The sequence below is a fragment of the Mesoplodon mirus genome (genome assembly GCF_964341445.2).
Source record: "Mesoplodon mirus genome assembly, chromosome: 14".
In the NCBI taxonomy this organism is placed as follows: Eukaryota; Metazoa; Chordata; class Mammalia; order Artiodactyla; family Ziphiidae; genus Mesoplodon; species Mesoplodon mirus.
The window spans coordinates 12,845,846-12,860,281 of NC_138990.1; the positions used below are offsets into that span (position 1 = coordinate 12,845,846).

The 14,436-nt window shown below is 44.1% G+C and overlaps 1 protein-coding gene across 2 annotated transcripts in view; it reads right to left on the minus strand.

Moving 5' to 3' along the window:
• Positions 1-12,263, minus strand: part of TMEM87B (transmembrane protein 87B) — a 54,768-nt gene extending 42,505 nt beyond the window's left edge. The window contains exons 1-5 of one of the 2 annotated variants that reach the window (XM_082642865.1): positions 11,986-12,263; positions 7,824-7,884; positions 4,004-4,095; positions 2,068-2,202; positions 1,046-1,099 (exon numbers count right to left, since the gene is read on the minus strand). In XM_082642865.1, coding sequence (XP_082498991.1) covers positions 1,046-1,099; positions 2,068-2,202; positions 4,004-4,095; positions 7,824-7,884; positions 11,986-12,144 — 501 coding nt within the window. In that variant the 5' untranslated portion in view covers positions 12,145-12,263. The remainder of the gene's footprint in view (positions 1-1,045; positions 1,100-2,067; positions 2,203-4,003; positions 4,096-7,823; positions 7,885-11,985) is intronic. The other variant, XM_082642864.1, reaches the window with a different exon arrangement.
• Positions 12,264-14,436: the final 2,173 nt, after the last annotated feature.

The window sequence follows — 14,436 nt, forward strand, 5'->3', positions numbered from 1 at the left end:
ATAATCAAGCATTCAGTTATTTATTTATTTATTTATTTTTACTTTTTGGCCACGCCCTGCGGCATGTGGAATCTTAGTTTCCTGACCAGGGACTGAACCCGCACCGTCTGCACTGGAAGCACGGAGTCTTAACAACTGGACCAACCAGGGAAGTCCCAAGCATTCAGTTTTTAAGTGTGTGTTTTTTTTAATTGAACTGGGGGAGAAAGATGTCCAATAACATTGCTGGAAATGACTCAGATTCGGTGCATAGGCTAAAGTATTTAAATTCCTAAGGCACTCTGTTGCTGGCAGTCCCACTGAGGCCTGAAACTGCCCACTGGGACTGCCTGTGAACCTTGCAATGCCCCCAGGTAGCTGGACCAAGCTTTTCACACTCTTCCTTCCTGAGTATTTCCTATCCTTCCCTCTCATTTCCTACTCCTCCACCTGTGACAGTTGTGCAAAGCAAAGAGTTGGTCCAGCCACTGCAGAGTGAACGCCCTTCCACTATCAGACTACTCTGTAAGATGGTTGGAGAAAACAGTATAAAAGCAGAAGAGTCCCAGTCTAAAGGCAAACATCAAACTCTTCTAAATCCACTTTCAGTCCTTACACTCAACTCCTTGTAATCCTCTCAACCTCTTAGTCTTCTGACTTTGAGTAATTTCCCCAAATTCCAAATTTCCCCTCCCCCTCGTGCTACATCATGATTTCTATCTATTTCTTTACTTCCTTAATGACGATACAGATCAGCCCACTGCTGTGTGGTCTCAGGTATTTGGCAGCGGAATTTTATTTTTTAAAATAAAGACAGACTCCATAGAAGTTACTGTTAAATCACACCTTTAAAGAGATTTTTAAACAAAGACAGAACCAAGTATGTACAAAATTCACACAGACATATGTAAGGAGATATACTGTTTTAAATAATGCTTCTTTTTTCTTTCCTAATTCTACTAACCCTACTTTAGATCACTCTCTAAGTATCTGTCCATCAAAAGATTCTGCTCAGTCTTACTCTAACTTGTATGTATTTGATTTAAAGGCAAATAAAATGACTTACCGTTGACCCTTCCTGGTTTGAAACATTACTGGTATTTGTTATTAGTTCTTTATTCTGGAAAAATGAAATAAAATTATTTCATTTTATATTGTTGCATTTCCATAAGGAAAAATAGTTTTAACAATTAAGAAAAAAAATGTGTTGTGAAAAAAGTAAAGATTAAAGCTGAACACCAGAGAACAAATCTCACTGTATCCCAAACATGTGTAACAAAATCCTACTTTTGAAAAATTACTTCCTTAATCAGGGCAGTGGTTACCGTTGGCAGGGAGGGTAGTAGGAACTCAAAGGGAGCTCGAGGTGCTCAAATGCCCTGTTCCTGATCGGGATTCACATGGGTGGGTTCAGGTTGTGAAAATTCATCAAGCCCTACACTGCTGATATGCAAGCTTTGCTGTAAATTTATGTATATTTATTATACCTTGACACAAATTTTTAAAACAACCCTTTAACGTTTTTATTAAAGACATTTTCATTTCAGAATTTACAGGACAAAAAAATCAGTTAAAATGACCCACAGCCTCACTACCCAGAGAGGACCGCTGTTCACATTTTTGAACCTAGTCTTCTAGGCTAGGAGGAGAAAGTGCACAAAGGAGAGTGTTCAAAGTGTGTTAAATGCTGGTAAGTCAAGTACACTGACAGACCTTCAGTAGGAGTAACAGACCTAGGGATCTAACGACATGGAGGTCACTGGTGACCTTGACTAGAGCTGTTCTGATGGGATGATGGGGGCAAAGCCCTGACTGGGGTGGGCAGAAGAGAGACGAGGGATGGAGTGACGGCACATCATGAAAGGATGATGAAAGGATCCTCTTTCAAGGATGCTGCTGCAAAAGGCACAAAGAAATGGAACAATGGTTCCACTTTTTATGTACCGCCACACACACAAAAGAACTAAACCTAATAATTGACATATTAAGCACCTTCCTTTATCAAAATACTGATAAAACAGAAGTTGGTACTTGCATTCACTGGGAGAAACATCAATTCTATGTCAGCATCGCAAGACAGGTACTCACATTCAATGATGGAAACACCTGTAAATCACTGTCGCAATCTAAGTTTTCAGTTTTTGTTGTCCAACATTCGCTGTTCTTGAAATAATGACCACAGAAGTCTTCACTGACACTAAGTTCATGTTTCTGGGACAGCTCCTATGCAAAGTAAGGTTCTATGTCATCATTTATTTCCACTTAATATCTAAATAATCCCAAAAAGTTATTCAGCTTGGAACACTTGAAACATGCAATAGAACAAAATACCAAAAAAGAAAAAGTTTTGAATATAATTTTCAGCACAATTGAGGTAATCATAACATTTTAGCCATTCTGATGTGCTCAGATACAGTAATACATAATATAAGCATTCTCTTAGAGTCATAAAAGTGATTAAGATGTTACTACAAGGAAATGGTTCACAGAGAAATACAAAATATTTTGTCCTGGGGCTTCTTCCATTTTACTCCAGGTATAAAAGATTTTACAGAGAAAAAGCAGCATTTAATTACAAGGAAAGATAAACCAAACACTTAGTAATAACATAAAGCAAAGACGGCAAACCCAACTGAGTGCAGGGGGAACACTCATTTACCTATCAACTAACAATGGGGCTCCTAGATGGATGAATAAAACCGCGCTCCTAATGGCAACTCCCAGGCATGAAGAAGAGGTTAAGAGGCTTCCATTGGCCAAATATGGGACAATTTGAGCAAAATACATAAAAACAGTAATAGATTATAACCCACCCAACAAAGTGAAAATCAATGAGTCCATATTGATAATTGATTGACTGACAGACGAATAAGAGAGAGAAAAAGAGTGCAACCTCATAGTCGAATGCTAATAAATGTAGAAGAAAACATGGAATTAGAAAATCATTGTTTAGCAATCATCACAGTGGTAACTGTGCTTTGATTCAGGCAAGAATCAAAGAATGTTAAAACAAGGACTGATGAAGAAACAGGATACTTACACATAAATACAAAAGTATTTCTTCACAAATTATTGTTAACAACAAGGAGAAAAGTAGTAGCTTTACAGTGGAGAAACGTGGCAGAAACTTCCTTAACTGATCAAAGTTAACATCACCAAAAATGGGGCAAAACAGTATATTTTCTGGTATGCCTGCCAAAAATATAACCTGAATTTCATCACGAGGAAACGTGAGAAATATTCAAATTGAGGGACATTTTGTAAAAATAAATGGCTTGTACACCTCAAATACATCAATGTCATGTCAGGAACCACCCTCAACACCTCCACCCCCCCAAAAAAACCCTGCAGAAATACAAGGTGATCCTGGATTGGATCCTGTACCAGAAAAAGAAAAGAAAAGAAAAGAAAAGAAAAAAGCTGCTAAAAAGGATGTTGTTGGGACACTGGCAAAGTTTGAATATGGTTTATGAGCTATTATATCAATTAGCATCGTATCACTGTTACATTTCGTAAATCTGATCTCTGTACTGTGTAATCTAAGGGAATATCTTTGTTCTTAGGAAATACACATTGACCTAACCCGGTCTCTTTTTCCTCCTCTCATACTCTCCCCCTCCTTACCTCTTTCTGAGATCTACTTATACTCACTAAATCTACTCATACTCACTGAAGCTCTAGGTTCCCTATTACTAATTTTTTGAATGAAGTGAAACTTTTACATTTCTTCTTTAAGTTGAGTTGGTTTTCATTTGTGCGTGACCCACAGTCCCCTTAGCAATGGTTTCCACAACTCTGATTTAAATATTTACTAACATTTTTCATAAGATACAAGGAAACTAAAAGATCTGTATTCTCAGAAAGCATATACTTTGATATAATTAAGGCATTTATTACCCCTAAGTCCCAAAATCTGTGGCACTTCTCTATTTCTGGCCTCCTCACTTGATAAGCTAATAAATCTTTAAACTCCTAACTTTTCGTTCACAGCTTTAGACACATTTAAAATTTGTGTTTTACTTACTTCCAGGTTAGAATATTCATTGTGACAGGTATGATGTTCCAAAAGCCACACTATGGTAAACTTCACAGGCCCAGAGCAACTGAATGACTTAACTGTTTAGAGAAAGAAAGTCTCATTTTACAACAATAATATATACACTCTAATATAAACTTAAGGTTTCAAGAATGCAATTTAAAATAGACTACTTTGGACTTCCCTGTGGCGCAGGGGTTAAGAATCTGCCTGCCAAGGCAGGGGACACGGGTTTGAGCCCTGGTCTGGGAAGATCCCACATGCTGTGGAGCAACTAAGCCCATGCACCACAACTACTGAGCCCACGTGCCACAACTACTGAAGCCCGCGCACCTAGAGCCCGTGCTCCACAACAAGAGAAGCCACCGCAATGAGAAGCCAGCGCACCGCAACAAAGAGTAGCCCCTGCTCGCCGCAACTAGAGAAAGCCCGCGTGCAGAAACGAAGGCCCAACGCAGTCAAAAATAAATAAATAAATGTTCCTTAAAAAATTAAATACATAAAATAGACAACTTTAAGGAAACAATGAGTAAAGTATTACCTAATTTCTCCAAAACGTCACTGAAAATGAGACAGATAAATTCCTTAAATTAAATTATTACGGTTAACCAAGGCTGAGGCTGGTAGAGTTTCTGGGTCAGAGTACCCAAGAGGCGGGAACTACACAAAGAAAGGGTCAATGAATCTGCATACAGCTCCTTGGTCTCTGGCTGCATAACAGCCTGCCCGTGCATAGGGACAAGCTGAAAAATTCTCAGAGTTCACATGGGGATGGGAACTAGCCAGAGTCTGCACTAGCCAGAGCGGAAAGGCCTCATTAAACACACCCAGCGTTTGGGAGAGACGCAGAAGAGTCACACCTTAAAAGTGGTGCTAAGTTAGTTCTAGAGTAAAGGCTACTCCTGATCCCTCCTAAAGGAAATTAAAAAGAAAATTGGAAAGGATCGAACTGACCCCAAAGAAACGTAACTGTCTGCCAGAACAAAGTGGTTCATGGAATACAACATTCTAGTACTCAAGAATGTAAAATTCACGATATCCACTATCCAAACAAAAATACTAGATATACAAAGTGGGAAAAGCTGACTCATAATCATGACATGAATCAGTCAATTTGACAACGATGTGCACTGTTCTGTGTGTCTATTGCAGTTCCACAGTGTTAGGATTACTGTAGCTTCATGTTAAGTTCTGAAATCCGAGAGTAAAAGCCCTCCCACTTTGTTCTTTTTTTAAATTGTTTTGGTTATTCTAGGTCCTCTGTATTTGCATATAAGTTTCAGAGACAGCTAGCCAGTTTCTAATAACTCTGCTTGGATTTTGATTGGGATTAATTGAATTTATAGGTCAATCTGGGGAGAATTGCCAGTATAATGTTAAGTTATAGATTTATCATAGATTCCCTGTATCAGGTTGAGGACATTTCCTTCTATTTCTAGTTTTCTGAGAGTTTCCATCATGGATAGGTGCTGATTTTTTTCAAATGCTTTTTTGTATATATTGAGATGATTATATGATATATTTCTTTTATTCTGTTAATATGGTGAATTACACTGAGAGATTTTCACCAGTGGCTCCACATGACTGCATCTTGAATGGAGTAGCTAAGAGGGGTCACCTTAGCTTTCCTTAGGGAAAGCAAGGCACCTGATCCACCAAACAGCATGGACACATACCCAAGGGACCAATGCTTAACTTTGTAGGCACTAAAATTTGGCTCTGGGACTTCCCGGGTAGCGCAGTGGTTAAGAACCCACCTGCCAATGCAGGGGACACAGTTCCGAGCCCTGGTCTGGGAAGATCCCACATGCCATGGAGCAACTAATCCCATACGCCACAACTACGGAGCCTGCACTCTAGAGCCCGTGCGCCACAACTACTGAGCCCATGCGTCACAATTACTGAAGCCCGCACGCCTAGAGCCCATGCTCCGCAACAAGAGAAGCCACCGTAATGAGAAGCCCGTGCACCGCAACGAAAAGTAGCCCTCGCTCGCCACAACTAGAGAAAGCCCGGGCGCAGCAACGAAGACCCAATGCAGCCATAAATAAAAAAATTAATAAATTAATTTTTAAAAAAAGTCATTCCTAACAAATATATTTTTTAAATAATAATAATAAAATAAAATTTGGCTCTGTGAGAACTCAGAGACTCAGTTTTATCTTTCACACCATGGATGTAGGTGTGTAAAACAGAATGCCCAATTACTCACTTAAACAGTAACTATAAAGTAGATGATGAGAAGGCTGCTTGGTGAATATGGCAGCAGAACAAGGAGGCTCAGGTGGGCACTTCATCCACCCCCGCCAGGCACAATGTTAGAGCTACGGTCATAGTTACAGAAAGACCTCTCTCCCATCAGTGCTGGGACACTGCCAGCTTTTACCTGACTAAACCCTCACTTTTTTTTTAAGCTTTTATTCCTAACTCCCTTCTGCTGACTCATTTTTCTTTCTTTAGATATGTTAATACTAAACTGTGGTCTACTTTTAGGCTGATCTCAGACATTACATATTGATTTTTTAAAAAATCAAATTCTGTGTTTCAGTGGTCCATATAACTTTTTATTCCCCCATGTAATTTTTTTGTCTGCACCAGTGTTTTAAATCTTGTCTAGACAGTGAGACATGAATTTATTAAAGCATTGAGAGGCCAAAATGTTTTCCTCACCCACCTTGGGCTTCAATTTCCTCTTGCCAAGCTCTTTTTTTTTTTTTTTTTGCGATACGCGGGCCTCTCACTGTTGTGGCCTCTCCCGTTGCGGAGCACAGGCTCCGGACGCACAGGCTCAGCGGCCATGGCTCACGGGCCCAGCCGCTCCGCGGCATGTGGGATCTTCCCGGACCGGGGCACGAACCCATGTCCCCTCCATCGGCAGGCAGACTCTCAACCACTGCGCCACCAGGGAAGCCCTTGCCAAGCTCTTATCACCACTGATGATCTATATCACGAAGCTGCTTTGAACCGCCTTTGCTTTCTAGCTGATGGCTGGCCTACTTCCGTCAGCAAAGCCCACACACGGCAGAATTCTCCAACAAATGTTCAGAGGATGGTGCGAGAGATAAAAGGGCCACGGCTGTGGGTCCCTCGAAGCCAATTTGCTCTACCCAACAAAAAAACTACTCCTTACCCCAAACTTTAACTCTGGCAACCAACTGACCTAGTCAAGTTACTGGAAACACCTAGAGGGGTTGGTGCACAGTAAATATGATCCAATGTAAACTCATTAAAAATACTGCAAACCTCAAGATCTATGACTTGGTAGTCATGACACACCAGTATTTACATAGACAACACAGTCCCTAGCAAATATTTTCACTTTCATAAGCTCTAAAATCCTAACTGTTAGTGTCTAATAATTTTTATTTCATACTGTGATCATGTGTATATTTAGAAAATTTTCAGAAACACAAAGCTTTCATCACAATCATGGCATTTCATATAACCATAAAAAGAATTTACTGAATTTTAAAAGGGATCCAGAGTCAAATTTCGGAGGTCAAATACTTTTTTGCTGAAGACTCCTTTATTAGGTTTTAACTATAATTTTTAAAGAATGATAAAGAATGATTCACATTACATATTCTGAGACAGGATCAGAAAAATTCATTCTTGAAAATAACTATGACCCGACTGGAACAAAAGAAACCCTTAAAACGTTAGGATCACTTAAAAACATTTGCCTAGTTTAAAATATATAATATTACAATGTGTTATGTTAGTTTATATTAAATTAATGCATTAGTTTATATTACATGTTGCTCATTTATAATGTTATTTTACTGTTATATTAGTTTATTATACTTACCAGAAAACTTGATCTCAGTAGAGTTAAACATAGTTTTCCTAAATATCAAAGGTCCTGATTTCTATAATGAAAAACAAAGAAATACAGAAAGCTCTTGTTAAAAAAATTTCTCTCTACTGTTTAAGAGTATAGTTTTATCCTGGAAAATATATAGTTCTAATCCTTTAACTCCTATGCCTGGAGTGATTATTCTTTAGAAACATAAACCTGGGACTTCCTTGGCAGTCCAGTGGCTAAGACTCTGTGCTTCCACTGCAGGGGGCACAGGTTCAATCCCTGGTCGGGGAACTAAGATCCCACATGCCCCGTGGCTCGGCCAAAAAACAAAAAAAAGGCATTAAAAACATAAATCTGATCACATCACTCACTGGCTTAGAATCTTGCCTCATGTAATCTACTCCCTGCAGTGGATGTGAGGCTCCAGAAGGCTCCTGGGGCCAGCAACACACGGCGGGTGAGTGCGGCTGCCACTGTACGATGACTGCTGTTCAGACAGAGAACCCGTCTGTGCCTCTGCAGCTGCTCTCGTGGTATCAACATAAATGCACTTCTGATAAAACAACGGGCCCTCTCCCTAAGCTATGGTTTACCCCTGTCTCTTTACAAGAGACCAAATCTCACGGCTGCTCACAGGGCCCCGCATCACCAAGGCCTGCCCACCTCGCTTGCACCTTTCTGGCAGGTCCTCAAAAACATGGTACCGCCTTCCTGCCCTCAGGACCTTAGTAGTCAACCTGAAACTTACTTGAAATCCCCTCCCTGTCACTCTCTTCATCTAGTTATTTCCTTCTTACCCCTGAAAGCCCGGTTCAAATATCCCCTTCCTCAGGGTGTCTTCCATTGGGGCCCACACCCGGCCAGGCCCTCCCTTCCATGGTCTGTAAGACCCATTCCTCACAACCCGTACCACAACCAAAATGAAATCTTACACTAGTTAGTTATTTAATGTCTGCCCTCACCAAGAAAAGAAATCCCATGAGAAGGGATTACGATAAACGGACATGTGGTCAGGAATTAAAGAAAAACACCGACAGGACAAGCTGCTCCTTCTTGATAACCTCTTCTCCCTCCTCAACAGTTTCAACATCAACAAAACCCCGGGCCCAGACCCCTCCTCTGAGCTGCACATCCACATACCCAATTACCTAAAGGTCATGTCCACTGGGATGTCCAGTAGACAGTCCACACTCACCTGCCCTAAACCAGACACCTCCCCCTCCGCTCCCCAGCAGCTCTTCCTGCGCTGTCTACCGTGGTTGTAGGCGATGCCACCCCCAGTCATGGATCCTTCCAGCCCCTCACCTCCGTCACCCCATCCCCACGGCATGTCTACTGTATCTCACAGGCACTTCGCAGACTGAGCTTTCTCTCCATTCCTGCCACCACTGCCGTAATTCAGACCTACGCTCCTGCAGTAACTGGTACCTCTGCCTCCAGACCGGAGCCTGTAATTCATCCTTTGATGGCAGCCACAGTGATGAGCAGGTACGTCTAAAACCCTTCACTGGCTCTCCCTCATTCACACCCCAAAGCTGCTAGTGGGGCTAATCCAACCTATAAACGGGGTGTGTTAGGCCCACAAGGGGCCTTTAAACTTTTTTTTTTTTTTTTTGCGGTACGCGGGCCTCTCACTGCTGTGGCCTCTCCCGTTGCGGAGCACAGGCTCCGGACGCGCAGGCTCAGCGGCCATGGCTCACGGGCCCAGCCACTCCGGAGCACGTGGGATCTTCCCAGACCGGGGCACGAACCCGTGTGCCCTGCATCGGCAGGCGGACTCTCAACCACTGCGCCACCAGGGAAGCCCTAAACATTTTTTTTTTTGAGTTAGTGGACATAATAAAAATATGGAATCTGACTTCACTTTAAAAAAAGAAAAGGAGACCTGGCGATTCTGTGCCTAGACCACCCTGTAGCATCCACCAGCTGGAGCCGAACGGCAGCTGCCCTCTTCAGCAGGGGCACGTCATCTGCAGTTCACTGCATTCTCCACCAGTCCCTTCAGTCCCGAACCCAGCTCACTGATATGACTTGCCTCAGTCCCCACAGGTCCTTGAGTTTGAGACCCCTGGCCTCAGGCTTAAGGCCAAGCTCAGGCATGGAAGGAAGGCTTCTGGTGGCCTGAGTCCCCCCTAACACTCCTGCCTTCGGTCAGCAGAAACACTAAGAGTTTCTACACAGCTGCTGTTCCACTCCCCTCCTTCTTCACCAAGGTAACATCTACTCATCTTTTCGGACCCAGCCAGGCACCAACTCCGGAAAGTGGGATTAGGTGACTCCTTTAGTACTCCAGTAATATCCCAGGAACGCCACCATGTATGTAATTACTACGCATGCATCTGCTGTCGCTACCATTGTGTGAGCTTCTTGAGAGAGGGGGCTAAAATTCACCCTTGCAACAGCAATGGCCAGTGTAGTGCATGGCACATGGCAGGCACTCAAACTGTTGACCTTTACAGTCAAAAGAACCATTTCTTGGGACTTCCCTGGTGGTCCAGTGGCTAAGGCTTCACGCTCCCAATGCAGGGGGCCCGGGTTCAATCACTGGTCAGGGAACTAGATCCCGCATGCCACAACTAAGAGTCTCATGCTGCAACTAAGACCCAGCACAGCCAAATAAATGAATATATTTTTTAAACATTAAAAAAAAGAACCATTTCTTGATAGATTTGCAGAACAAATGAAAGAAAACTCCACTTTCCTTTCCTGTTCTGAAGAACAAGTTTTGACAACTTGAAATGGGAAAAAAAAAAAAATCAGCCTGCTCTTTGCAAAGAGCTTTATGGATTGCTACTGTCCTGAATCACACAGGGCTAAAGATTACATGGGACCCAAAGGTAATTGTTTCTTCCTCACGCAGGAAGCAAAGTCATTCTCTCCCCATGGCCTTTGGAATCTCACCATCCAAAGTATACTTGGCAAAGATCTTTACAGATATGGTCAAGGAGTCTGTATGCAGCCGATTCACTTCCAACTTATTCGTTAGTTGATGCTACTGCCTACTCACTACCGAAACAGCATCAAACGGTAAGTGTGGTTCTCTGAGTTTTGCTTTTTACTGTTCTGAGAAATTTAATGAGGAAGATACGCAGGCTCTATCACTGGCGCACAAAATAGGGCACCAACCCAGAAGAATCCTGGAAAAAATGGGTGCACTGGGTCTTAAAGATTCAGAAAGATATGTACTCTCCTTTCTTTACGCAGCTTTTGTGTTATAGGAAGAATTTGTAGCCTCTGGTACTTTCTTTCCGGTTGAGGAAATCAAAATATAAGTTTTGCCTTTAGAATTGGGACATCGTTTCCATACATGTGGAAAATACTCATCTCAAACGGAGCTGGATGAATCCTCTGAATCTAGAAAAGCAGGAGATAAGGCCTCTTCGATTTCCTATCCCTCTTCAGCAAATCTTTCCAAAATTCTACCTCTGCATTCCTCCCACATCATCTCATGTAACTACTGGATATCAAGTTCTCAAATGGCCTGCCCTGGAAAGGAAGAGTTTCCACGCACTCATGCCTCTAGATTAGCCTTGCAAATATTCCTTAATTACACATCCTGCCCCCGCCCCCCGCCCACACACACTCCCGGAGCTGTGATGTCAGGAACCCAAGAAGAGGGAAAGAGGGGTGGGGTGACTATTGCATGTTCCCTTCTCATTTAAAGAAAGAAAGAAAGAAAAGGCACAAGCTCTTTCTAAATTTATGCGGAAACTGAAGCCCTGGAAAATCCACCCTGTGGCCACACGGGTGTGGCCCTGTGGCTGCACCCGGGCACGAGGAGAGGTCAAATCCAAAGATGCCGCTGGGAGTGCCGAGGGGTTCAGGGCTCAGGTCTGAATAAACGAGGACCTGATCTAGCCAGAGCAGGTTGGAGCAGAGCGAGGGGCCAGGACTTCGGGAATGGTGATCCTCATGAACAGGGTTCAGAAGGGATAGCAATGCCCCAGCACACAAGCTTGACTGATCCTCCCCACACCCCAAGTCGGGCCGGAGGAGGGGGCGCTCCCCGCGCCGAGCAGACAAAGAGCCCAGAGAAAGTATCAGGGGACCCGGGGCAGGCCCTGCCAGATCAACAAGCCCGTGACCGGCTCCTGGAGCCCAGAGAGCCCGGGGAGGACTTGCGGGCCCGGGCAGCACCTCGCCTGGGTCCCGACACTCCACTTACGTCATTGATCGTCGCTGCCCAGAGCCCGAGCTCGGGGACGGCGCCCACAGCCGCCGGGCCCCAGCACAGAAGGCAGAGGGCGACTCGCAGCAGCGGGCGCCTGGCGGGAAGGCGGCCGCGGGATGGGAGCCAGACCCCGGCCCAGCTGGTGGCGGCCATCTTGACGCGGAAGCCGCACCTGGCGCTCCGTGACGCCCGCCACGCCCCAGGCCTGCACCTGGTGCAGCTCCGCCCCGGACGGGTTCGGGTCCGGGAAGTGTGGCTGGGGCATGGAGGCGGGGCTCAGGGCCGGCCGGGGCGTGGAGCTAGAGGTGGGGCCAGAGAATGGAAAGGAAAGGGGGCGGGCCAGCGGGAGGGGTCCGAGCATAAAGGCGGGGCCAGGCAGGGAGGGGAGCCGGGAGAGGAGGCGAGGGGCGGGGCTCAGGGTTGGGCGGGAGCGTGGAGGCGGGGCCGGGAGGGCGTGGAGGAGATGGGCGGGGCTCAGAGTCAGGCCGTGGGGGGGAGGAGGCGGGGCCGGAGGGGAGGCGGGGCTCTAAATCGGGTGCGAGCTGGAAGCGGCTTCAGCCCGAGGCGGGAAGCTGAGGTCCCAGAATTCGCATGGCTCTGGTCGAATGCTTAGTGGGAAATATAGGATGGAGCTACTAGCTAAGGTTTTTCTCTGTGTATTTCAGTTTCTTGAATCCTCTGCATTTGTCCCCCAACCCCCTCAGCTCAGGGGAAACAAATTGTTCTCTAAATTCACGGTAAGTGCATGGAAAGTGCTTTGAGGTCCTGTCTGTTGAACCCAAGGCGATGTATTTTGAGTATAATGTCGGTAGGATGGTTAATGATTTTTAGATCAAATAAAGTTGCCTGGTTACTTAAAGCTCAGAGAGGCAGAGCTTGGGTCTGTCTTAACTGTGTACTTCGCCAGGCATTTTTGACTGTGAAACCTGAGTAAATGTCTTGCTGTCAAAGAGAACTACAGTAGTTTATTTATTTTTAAATGTAAATGTAAATAATGTCCAGAGGGAGAATACTATCCTAGTTTAACATTGTCATTAATGTAAAATAGGATCGATTTATAGTCAAGAGGATCTGGCCTTATCAGTCATCTTAGTCACTTATTTAGACAGTAATTATTGAGAGCCTAATGTGTAATAAAGACTGCACGTGCATTCCATACGTGCCTTTCCCAGCAAGCAGTTGTGATCATTTCTATGTGGGTGGAAATAATAGACTACGCCAAGGCCTGGAGGAACAGAAAGACCTACGAGATGACTGGTTATTGGTGTGAGATGGACAGTGGCAAGACTGCGAATATTTAAACAGTAGCAGAACATCCAGCTCCTCCTAAGCACTTTAGTCTAAGACATCAGAGGGGCAATGATGGTTTTTAAGCAAGGAGGATGAAGTGACCAGATTACTTTGGTTAATCTCAGTCATATGAAAACTGTGTTAAGGAGGGCAATGAGATGATCAGTTAAGAATATTTCAATACTTTGTATGACCAGTTAAGAATAAATTACGGTAATTCAGAGATGGTGGCCTCAACCACAGAAGCTTCCATTAGAATAGAGATTTGGATGGATTCCAGAAATGTGGGAGATGGAGATTTTAAATTAAAAGACCTTGGTGATTGATTAGATATTGGAGCTTAGGAAGGAGAGGAGTTGAGGCTGGAACCAAGGTATCTGGCTGGAACAAATGAGGTGTGGAACATCTGGAAGAGGAGAAAAGTTAGGAGATCCAGGACCAGATGGCTTCACAAAGGGGTAATTTATTTAGGTAACTGTACATTGGGGAAAGAGAGATACCCAAACAATTCAAGGAGTGTTGGACACAGAGTCTGAGTTGGTATTGGCTCCCTGAATGAGAGGCATAAGGGGCCAGGTAATTAAATAGAGTCTGGGCCCACAGTTGGATCCACTGGGTCCACAGACCCACGTGGTGGTAATTATCCTGGTTCCAGATTGTATAATTGGAATATACATAATGAGTAGCTGAAATGACCTTACACTGGTCCTTGGTGTCTAGAATAAGAGCTGTCTTAATGGGGAAGTCCAAGTAGAAGGCCCTGAATCTGCCCCGCTGGCCAAACCATATTGTCTCCTGGGAGGAATGGCAGAAATTAGTGCTACCTTTAAAAGATGCAACGGTGGTGGCTACCATCACATCTCCATTTAATGCCTCTTCCATTGTAGGTGCTCCCGTTAGTACAATATTATTTACGAAGGACACTTTGTGTCTTTTTCCGTTGATCCACTCACATCCCTCTATCCCAGATTTCCTTGTCCCAAATCTTCTGATCTTTCTCCTCCCAGATTCCTGACCAGCTGGCTAAGCCATTAACCACTGCCCATAAATCCATGTATGTTTCAACTTCAGACAACTTCCCTTTCCACAAAAAGTGAGTAAACAGATGCATTGCCTAAAGCTCTGTCCCTGTGCCCCACCCTGGGGACACTGGAA